General features: G+C 34.8%; 1 protein-coding gene across 2 annotated transcripts in view; it reads left to right on the forward strand.

The window, feature by feature from the left end:
- The window catches only part of FANCB (FA complementation group B), a 36,858-nt gene extending 26,030 nt beyond the window's left edge, over positions 1–10,828 (forward strand). For both annotated transcript variants that reach the window (XM_043996083.1, XM_043996084.1), the window contains 4 exons: positions 1,621–1,787; positions 4,720–5,159; positions 5,260–5,497; positions 10,289–10,828. In XM_043996083.1, the coding sequence (XP_043852018.1) occupies positions 1,621–1,787; positions 4,720–5,159; positions 5,260–5,497; positions 10,289–10,724 (1,281 nt within the window). In that variant the 3' untranslated portion in view covers positions 10,725–10,828. The remainder of the gene's footprint in view (positions 1–1,620; positions 1,788–4,719; positions 5,160–5,259; positions 5,498–10,288) is intronic.
- Positions 10,829–11,083: the final 255 nt, after the last annotated feature.

The following is an 11,083-nucleotide window of genomic DNA, read 5'->3' on the forward strand; positions in this document are numbered from 1 at the left end:
ATTAAATTTTCAATTGCTGTACCCTTTGTAACCTTGTATCCTCTGAGCCACATTATGATTCTGAGGAGAAATTTCAATGGGATAAATAGATGCCTTAAGTCAATCTTCCCTAAGGCATTTTATCTAAAGTAGTTTCCTATGTCTAGATCTTTTAAGTAATTTTTTGCAATTATCTCTTTTTGAGTTGGTGGAATTGTAGTTTCTGAATTATTCTGGCAATTTCCTTAGATCCCAGCCCTTATAGGTTGGTTGTTCTCGCAAATTCAGCAGAAAGTGAGTTGTGGATCATGAGAAGTCTGTTAGGTCAAATTAACTATTCTGTCAAGAAGGACTCTTCTCTTTTAATTCCACTACAACAAACATTATTAAATAAACATCATTAATTTATCCTGTTATATCCAGTCTGGGGATACAAAGACAAATGTTAAAACAGTTCCTTTCAGGAATTTTTATTGTAATCACTAGCCTATTGTAATATAATGGAACATATGTACATTTTACTCACTCTTTAAAGATATAAGAGCAAAAAACTATCAGAGACTTCTGAGGCACCATAAAACAAAACATCAATACATAACACTCACTTTGACCCTGAACTTGTAGGTCCAAGCAACCCCCTGCAAAGCTTGGGAGGCTGAAAGGAAGCTAAGAAAGTAGCCAGGAAAGCAACAGGAATTTTTAAGGTACATCTTTGGTAGGGGCCATTTTGTTTTTTTCTCTGTATTTACACTGCCTGAGGGCCTTGGCACCTTCTCACTTTACTCAAATGTTGTCCATCTGAGGTTAGTTCTGGTAAAGGACCTGGAAATCGTTTCCTAGGATATATGATAATATGGTCATAGACCCTTATTAGTTTATGTAAAAATTCTTAAACACTCTTGTGCTAATCTGAGAATTGTTCCTATTTTATTTTAGATAGCTTTGTATCTGGTTTTGGCCAGATTAGTTTCTTTTTTTTTTTTTTTGTGAGGCAATTGGGGTTAAGTGACTTGCCCAGGGTCACACAGCTAGTAAGTGTTAAGTGTCTGAGGCTGGATTTGAACTCAGGTACTCCCAACTCCAGGGCTGGTGCTCTATCCACCGTGCCATCTAGCTGCCCCAGATTAGTTTCTAAGATGAGTTTTACTTCTAAGAAATTGTTATAATTGACATTGATATAATGGGAGGCCTGGGCAAGTAGAGAGGATAGTTTCAGAGGCAAGGAGATAGCTTAGTGAGAAGTTTCATAAAATATTGATAATTAAAAATTTGAAAAATTAAAAACTGAGTTTCAGTCATCAATATCACAATATTTTGGTCCCACTTATGATTATGTATGTAAGAAATCTGTCCCTTTCATATTTTTATACAGCTTTTCTACAGCTTGTATTTCTAATAGCTTTCCTCATAGGTAAAAAGGTCATCAAACATTCATACCTTTTCTGCTTTCTCCACCTTCCCTCATTTTTGTCACTCTGACAGAGATAACATACTTGACATGTGAAAATCCTTAAAGAAATAAAATATTATAAATAAAAAATTAGACAAATACCAAATTCTTTTAGACTATAGCAAGCTACTTGCTTTATAGTGAATGTTCTAGATCTAAGGAGATGTCTTCATTGTTTTTTTTCCCCTAAGGATGTTCTTGTCTCTCTCTGTGGTGATAAAAAGCACCTTCCCCATTCCTCAGATGAACAGCTATCAGACACATCTCATGATCCAAAACATATAATAGAGAAGATGTGGTATCGTGTGCTGGATAACCACTTGGTTGTTGGAGTAGAAATCAAGAATTCTTTTATATTGTAAGTTAATACAACTTATATCATCATGTTATACTGATTAATATTCTAGGAATGAGTTGGTTTTTTTTTAATACTAAAGTTTTTAGATTCATCACATCATCTAGGTTGGTGGCTCCAATGGAAATTGCTGAGTCAACTTGCTCCAGACTCAGAACAGTGGAATGATAATGGAACTATAAAGATGATCAAATGCTGTCTATTTAGAACATTTAGGGATATCAGTGGTCTTTAAGATATTAATGACAGATCAGAAAAGCAAAGGAATTATCAAATAATAATGTCCCCGTACCCATGAAATAGCAGATTTTCCCTTCTTTCTGTGCTCCTGTTAGAGTAGACAGGGTGAGAGTTGCTAAACAGTTCAAGTCTGGTTAATGGAAAGAGTACTTTCCCCACTGAACTAGCAATCAGGAAACCTTATTCACTGTTTCACTTGATCTTTGTTTCCGGTAAAGTTAGGAGATTGAATTATGATTTTTGAAGGCCTTTCTGAGCCCTATTTCTATGATTGTCTAAACTATAAATTCTTGTTATTGTTTAGTCTTTGTTTATTACACTTACCTACTTTCTTTTTTTTTTAATAAAGTATTTTTTTCCCATTACATGTAAAGATAGTTGTCAACTTTTGTTTATACAAGTTTTCCAATTTCAGATTTTTCTCCCTCCCTCCCCCCCTTCCCTAGACAGCAGGTGATCTGATATAGGTTTTATATATATATATACACACATACACACACACCTAATAACACTAAACATATTTCTGCATTAGTTATGTTATAAGAGAAAAATCAGAGCAATGACTAAAAACTTCAAAATAGAAAAACAACAGCACCAAAAACAAAAGAAATAGTATGGTTCATTCAGCATCCATACTCCACAGTTCTTTTTTTTTTTTTCCCCTGGATTTGGAGATCCTCTTCCATCATGAGTTCCCTGGAACTCTTCTGTACCATTGCATTGGTGAGAAGAATATAGTCCATGACAGTAGATCAACACACAATGTTGATGATACTGTGTACAATGTTCTTCTGGTTCTGCTCATCTCACTCATCATCAGCCCACGCAAGACCCTCCAGGTTTCTCTGAACTCCTCCTGCTCATCGTTTCTTACAGCACAATAGTATTCCATTGTATTCATATACCACAACTTGTCCAGCCATTTCCCAATTGATGGGAATCCCCTCAACTTCCAATTCCTTGCCACCACATAAAGAGCAGCTATAAATATTTTTGTACATGTGGGTCCTTTTCCGCTTTCCATGATCTCTTTGGGAAAAAGACCCAAAAGTGGTATTGCTGGGTCAAAGGGTATGCACAGCTTTGTAGCCCTTTGGGCATAATTCCAAATTGCTCTCCAGAATGGTTGGATCAGTTCACAGCTCCACCAGCAATGCATTAGTGTTCCAATTTTCCCACAGCTTCTCCAACATTTATTATTTTCCTTTTTTGTACACTTACCTACTTTCATTCCCATCCCCTAGTACTACTAATAGCCTATCAGTAGACTTTTAAAACGGAAACAGATTCTTCCCTAGTCCAGGAAAAAGAGTTCCAGTATATACCAGATCCTGAATTTTGCACCCTAATCTGACCTGAAATCCTGAATACAGAACTTTTGCATCTTCTATCATGAGCCAGACTTGAAAACAGAGTTGATAACATTCCTTTGCACACTCAAAGGAGAACTCAAAAAATATACATTTCTTAGAATCTCTAGGTTGGAAGCTACTTCTGTACTCTTGGGAGATGGGGGATACTTCTGGTGTCCAAGAGCACAGTAAGCTAAAAAACTGTTGGTAGATGTTTTGTTATGTATTGTTTCATCTTTATTAGGTAATTTTAATTCAGTTACTCATTTTATACTAAGAATAAATGTAGTATTCAAGAAAAAAGCCCAAATGAGCCAATTTGTATCATAGAATTCATGCAGCAGACTGATGTGTAATAAGGTTGAAGGTAGGTTGGAGCTAAGTTGTGAAGAACTTAAGCTGATAGGTAATCACCAAAGTTTATTGAGTAGGGGAATAACATGGTCAGAACTGTGCTTCAAGAATCTTAATTTTGACAACTATGTGGAGTATGGATATCGATTAGAAAGAGTTGAGACTTCAGTTAGGGAGACTAATGAGGAGATAATATTAGTTGTCCATGTAAGAGCCCAAACTAGGGTGGTGGTCATGTAAGTAGAGAGAAGGGAGCAGATATGAGAGAAGTTGTTGAGGTAGACTTGACAAGATTTGACAGCTAATTGGATGTGGGACAGGTGAGGCAAAGGATAGTGAAAATTGAAGGATGACTGAAATTATGAGCCTCCAACAAAAATAGAGAAGTTAGGATGAGGAGTGATTTACTGTTTCCATCTGTGTTTCTATTTGTTCCCATGGTAACATTATACTTTTCTTTTCAATGAAGTTTAGGAGTAGTTTAGGTTTTTTATTGCTCCATTATTTTTTATACTTTTTTTTTGGGGGGGGGGTGAGGCAATTGGGGTTAAGTGACTTACCCAGGGTCACACAGCTAGTAAGTGTCAAATGTCTGAGGCCGGATTTGAACTCAGGTACTCCCGACTCCAGGGCCAGTGCTCTATCCACTGTGCCACCTAGCTGCCCCTATTGCTTCATTATTGAAATAGATTCAAGATGCTGCTTAGTTTTGGAAAATGATTTATTTATTTAAGGAACTTACTAACATTCTTAGACATTGGAAGAACAAAATATTTTAAGATATTTCTAACTGTTTCAAGAAGAAGAGGAAAAATAATATATATGAATGTTATAGTGATGTAGCTTTCAAATTTGAGACATTCCTCGTTAAGGGAAAGGGGGAAAAAAACCCCAAAATGTCAAAATACATCTTTGCACAATTCTCCATTATTTTTGTTTGATTTTTAGAAATGAATTTGGCTTACAACAAATCTTTGTGTTTTATACAGATTGCTAAATGATGTGACTTTATCACTGATAATGGATCAAGCCTGTACTTCCAACCCTCCACTTATTCAGTGTAAAAATAGTGCAATCAAGTTGGATAAGGTGAATTTCCCTACAACATTGTTATCTCCATGTGAAACTGAATCAGCAGCAAAAAGAATTAAATTGATCCTTCATAACAAGGAAAGAAAAAACAATTGTCACGAACAGGCATCAGAGGTTGACTGCATCCAAGTATTTACAGCTGTTACACCTCTTTCACCACTTTTGGCATTCCATAATTTTTGTTGTATTGTGATGCTACATGCCAGATGGGGGAAAAACAGTGGCCACTTTGGAGAGAGCTGTACTGTGCCTTGTGGGAGACTTTCTTTAAGTATAGAAGACATTTCCAGTGGAAAATATTCAGTAGCTTTACCAGAGAAGAATAAACCTTTTAAAGGTAATTTTTTTATTAGTACATGGTACATCATCTTTGGTGACTGAAATTTTTTAAAACTTAATAATTTAGATTTTTAGTTCATTTCATTTTTTTCTTATAGAACCTATGGAAGATCTCTTTGCACTTCTTGCAATATGTCACAAATTTTGTTTTCAAATAACATCACCCGATTGTACATTGACTTCAGTGAAAACTTGGCTTCTCAGACACATGGAATGTGAAACAATCAAAGAATTTCCAGATAGCTTCCTTTGTAAAAGTCATGGTGCTTTACATGGAACACTCTTCAACTGGAAACAAAAAACACCATTTGGAGGGATTTTAACAGTATATTGCAGGTAAATTAATATAAAGCTGACATTTGCACAGGACCTTGAGATTAACAAAATATAAATATTAATAGCTAATATTCGTATAATACTTTAAGGTTTACAGAGAAGTGTACATACGTTTGATCTTCACAGCAGCTATCCGTAAGTGAAAACAACTTATCTTTCCCCACAAGCTCTCCCTTCTTCCTAATTTCCCTATTAATGGCAAGTTCATTACCAAGCTCCTGGTCACCTGGAAATATTTTAAAAGCAAACAAACAAGAAGCACATTCCTTGCCCTCAGGTAGCTCACATTCTTTGAGAGAACACACCATGCAAACAGTTATGTATGTAAAAGATATAGTAAGTGTGAATGAAAGGTAATCTTAGAGGAAAGACACTAATATGGGGGGGGCTTCTCACAGAAGCAGGATTTGAGATGAGTCTTGAAGGAAGTCAGGGCTGTGGAGGTGAGGAGGGAGAGCTCTTCAGACACAGGGGACAGCCAATAAAAAGGCTTAGCTGACTAGTATCACTAGATCATTGTATATGGAGGAGAGTAAAATATTTATACATATAAACAATGTTTAACATGTTTTTAAAGTTTTGAGTTCCATCCACCTCCAAAGGAAGAACTGATATTGATTGAGCACAGACTGAAGCCTGCTATTTTTCACTTTCATCTTATTTTTCTTTTATTCAAGTTTTCTTATACAAAATGACTGATATGGAAATGTTTTACATAATTGCACATGTATAACCTATATCTGCTTACTGCCTCAGGGAGGGGGTAGATGAGGGAGGAAAAAAGGGATAAAATTTGAAACTCAAAACTTTAAATAAAAATGTTTTTTTATTTTAAAAAAAAGTTTTTGAGTTCAAAATTCTGTCTTTTCCTCTTTCCCCATCCCCCTCCCTAAAGCAATAAGGAATCAGATATAGGTTATACATGTGCAGTTATATAAAACATTTCCATATTAGTCATTTTGTATAGGAAGACTCAAAAGAAAAAGAATGAAAGAAAGTGAAAAATAGATAGCATGCTTCAGTCTATATTTTATCAATATCAATTCTTTCTCTGGAGGTGGAAACAATGCTTCATCATTAGTCCTTTAGGATTGTCTTGGATCATTGTATTGCTGAAAATAGCTAAGTCTTATTGTTCTTCAGTGAACAATATTGCTGTCACTGTGCACAATATTCTTCTGGTTCTGTTCGCTTCACTTCGCATCAGTTCATGTAAGCCTAAAAGGTACTCATCTTACCACATACCAAGATAAGATCAAAATGGGTACATGATTTACACATAAAGGATGATACCATAAGCAAATTAGGAATAGTTTATCTGATAGATCTATGGATAAGGGAAGAATATAGGACCAAAGAAAATATAGAGAGTATTACAAAATGTAAACTAGATAATTTTGATTATAGAAAATTTTTAAAATTTTGCACAAAAAAACTAATGTAACCAAGATTACAAGGGAAGTAGAAAACTGGGAAAGAATTTTTGAAACAAGTATCTCTGATAAAGGTCTCATTTCTCCAAAAAACAAAAACAAAACACACACACACACACACACACACACACACACACACACACACACACAAAAGGTCTCATTTCTCAAATATATTGAGAACTGAGTCAAATTTATAAAAATTCAAGTCATTCCCCAAATGATGAATGGTTAAAGGATATGAACAGGCAGTTTTCAGAAGAAGAAACCAAAGCTAGCTGTAGTCATCTGAAAAAAAGACTCAATCACTATTGTTTAGAGGGAAGTAAAATATAAGAAAACTAGAAAGGTAGGAAAGAGTCAGGTTGTGAAGGGTTTTGAAATCCAAGTAGTAGATTTTTTGCTTGATCCTGTAGGTAACAAGGAACCACTGGAGTTTATTGAATAGAGGGGATGATATGCTAAATTCTGTGGTTTAGAAAGATTACTTTAGCCTATGAATGGAGAATGGATTGAAGTGGAGAGAAACTTGAGAAAGGGAGAACAACTAGCAGACTACTGCAGTAGTTCAGGCATGGGATGCGAAGGAGCCCACACCAAGGTGGCATCTTTATATGAAAGATGTTGTGAAAAATTAACTACAAGGGGGCGGCTAGGTGGCGCAGTGGATAAAGCACCGGCCCTGGATTCAGGAGTACCTGAGTTCAAATCCGGCCTCAGACAGTTGATACTTACTAGCTGTGTGACCCTGGGCAAGTTACTTAACCCCCATTGCCCGGCAAAAAAAAAAAAAAGAAAAGAAAGAAAAATTAACAACACATTAGGTTTGCAAGATAAATCAACCAGTTGATAAACATTTATTGAATACTGATGAAGACATTGAGGTTCAAAGCCTGTGTGACCAGGAGCATCATTGGTGATGAACTTGACATTAATCGGGAAATTAGGAAGAAGGTAGAGTTTGTGGGGAAAGATAATGAGTTTAGTTTTATGTATATTGAATCTGAGATGTCTATTGGACATCCTTTTTAAGACATCTGTTAGGCTTTTGGTGATGGAGGACTCTAAGTCAGGCTTTATCTTGAAATAATCTTTTTAGAGATAATTAAGCCCATGGAAGCTGATTAAATAATATAGAGGAGAAGAGAAGAGGCTTAGGACAGAGACATGGAGGCTACCAACAGTTAGTGGAAGTGACTTGAAGGAAAATCCAGCAAAGGAGGCTGAGAAGAAGTCATCAAAGAGGTTGGAGGGGAACCAGGAGAAAACAGTGTCATGAAAACCTGGAAAGGAGAGAATATCCAGAAGAGGGTGATATGAACAGCGTCAAAAATTGAGATTTGGTGATTAAGAGACCAGTGATAATGAAGGAATAATTTCAGTTGAATGATAAGATCAGAAGTAAGATTGCAGAAGGTTTAGAAGTAAAAGAAAAAGTAATGGAAGCAGTCAATTTAGACACCTTCCAAAGGAATTTAGCCAGTAAAGAGAAGTTTATTAATTATTGGACAAAGTATTAAAGATATTACAATCTATATGGAGAGACTAATGAATAAGTAATAACCTGCTTGGAGGAAAAGAAAATTGGTTGGCCATTTTGCAACTTTAAAAAATACAACAAAACCAAAAGTTTGCTCTGCTACCATTATTTTCCTTGAGAGGATAAGAGACAGTTTTGCTTCCTACTCACCATTTATCCCACTTGAAGTTGATTACCTAGGGGCTTATGACTATTGATGGAAGAAGGTTCATTAGTTTTAAGAAAGTTGCTATTGATGGGGAGACATTACTTCTTTGTAATAGGCTGCTTGAAATTAAACTTGGTTCTCAGTTGAGTTCCTGTGGATATTTGGAATATTACATAGGTTGGCACTGTATGTGTACCGGTTGGCTTTTTTTTTTTTTTTTCAAACCTTGGTTTCTAGGAAAGGATGACAAGATAGGAAAAGGGAGACAGGAATATATTTGTACATGAATATTTTGTAGGAACAAAAGGCATCACTTGAAACACATTTTAAAACAAAACTTTAAAGGAAACAATTAATAAGAAATTAAACTTGTCTTCCTCCTACCCTGTCCACTGTTGGAGGAATGGCATTTTTCAGTTTTAAATAAAAAAGATGATGGTACCTGTCATCACAATCAATGGAAAGGTTGATCTTAAACCTGTTTTTATGTCAGTTGATCATAAACCTGTTTTTATGCCACTTGATACTAACAAATGGACCAGAGTAATGACAGTAGATATAACTGCAGAGAAAAAAAAAATGAACCAGAATGTCTGACTCTTGTGTACTTGAACATCTAAAAATATGTTAATATATGTGTATTTGCATACGATTACCTACTGTTAATATGTTTTCAGAATTTGTCCAGTGCCCGAGTACCTATTTAGTATTGAATAGACAGCTTTCTGTCATGATGAGATATACTGATAAATTCACCAGGAATGGAGATTATATTTATTACTTGATGTTCCTAATTATTCTGTCATTTACTTATTTATATAAGCACATCCACTGTATTTTTAGTGAAATGCTTAGCAGAATGTGTCAGTTATTTTTTGGGAAGGATATGGTTTTAACTTTAAATTCTTTTTAAGCATTTTGAGGGCAGAAAATCAAATATCCCTCCAGACTACATAATAAATACCTAAGTTTTCATGGGCTGGCACATGAAAATTTCAAATTATAGCCTATTGCAAATAACATTGTTGAGCTAGTAAGTGCTGTTGTACTTTAGAAGGAAGGAAGAAAGGACTCTATATTCTAAGTTCTTAATATGCTTTTATTTTTTTAAATGTCTGTTGTAGTTTGTGCTGTTATGTTTTATCATGAATGAGACAGTGATGGGTAAAGGAAGTGTTGAGATGATATTAGTTAAGTTGAAAGAGTAAGACATCTGCAGTGCTTAGAGATTAATAGATAAGATTTTTCTTTTTAAAAAGACACTAATTTAAATATTTTTAAAAGACATTTATACAAGTAAGTATAATACAGAATAGGATAGAAACAGAGCTAGGGACAAAATATTTTTCAAAAATGTGAAATTTTTTCTAGATTTTATGAACTTGCTAGTGTATCAAAAGACATCTACATGTAACGGGAAAGGCAAACTAGTTAATTTTGCTTATTCAGAGTTTAGGAAGTCATTTGTTAGATAATCAATAGCAAGATTCAACTGGATTTTTACCCCTACAGGTGTTATTTGTATTAATTAGTAGCTTACCTCAAGTATATTATATTAGTTCTATTCATTATCACTGTGGCTATAAATTACTAATTGAGAATTTGTAATGTGTTAGAGACGTACAAAAAAACCCTACTTTATGACTTAGAGAATATTTTTTTCTTCATTCCAGGAATCAAACAGCTTTGTTCCAGTGTCTTCATAATCTTACCCGAGTTCTTCCTATGAACTGTGTGATAAAACAACTAAAGTCAGGAAGCAGGGAATTCCTTACTAATCAGTTGGCACTGTTTTTAGAGAAGGAAGTCATTACCCTTAAGAATTCTTTTTCTTCAGCTGTATCTGAAGTTGAAAGCAACTTGGCACAAAGGTGTGAAGCAATCAAGAAAAGCAGTAGCAGCAGCAGCAACATCATGCCAAATGTTTCCTCACTGGGTACTGAGGAAGCAATACAGCAGATCAGAGAAGAGCTTCAGCAGGAAAAGGAGAAAATCACGTGGGGCATGAACCTAACACTGAGCAGTGCTACTTACAGAGAAATTATTTTGAAAGTAGCAGAAGTTCAACTGAAATCAGACTTAGCTGCTCAGAAATTGAATGATTATTAGTGTTATAAGCATAAATGTATATTTAACTGCTGCAGTAATTTGTGTTCCATTTCTTCTCATTTTATATCATTGTGGATGATCCCTTTGGAAAAATAAAGACAGAATTTTTTTTTTCATCCCTTATATTTTTTGGTATTACAGAAAATAGTTTGTCAAAAATCACTTTCTAAATAGTAGACAGACGTGATATTGATGTTTGTTTTAAATTTTCACCCATATCACATCTAACCTTCACTATTACCTCATTTAAGATTTCTTTAAAACTAATTCTTTATAGAGAGTTGCTACAGGGATAAAAGAACTCCTATAAGTATCAAACTTACATGGAATGTGATGCCTATGTTTATAGAACATGATCT

Source organism: Dromiciops gliroides, chromosome 3 (assembly GCF_019393635.1).
Source record: "Dromiciops gliroides isolate mDroGli1 chromosome 3, mDroGli1.pri, whole genome shotgun sequence".
Taxonomy (NCBI): domain Eukaryota; kingdom Metazoa; phylum Chordata; class Mammalia; order Microbiotheria; family Microbiotheriidae; genus Dromiciops; species Dromiciops gliroides.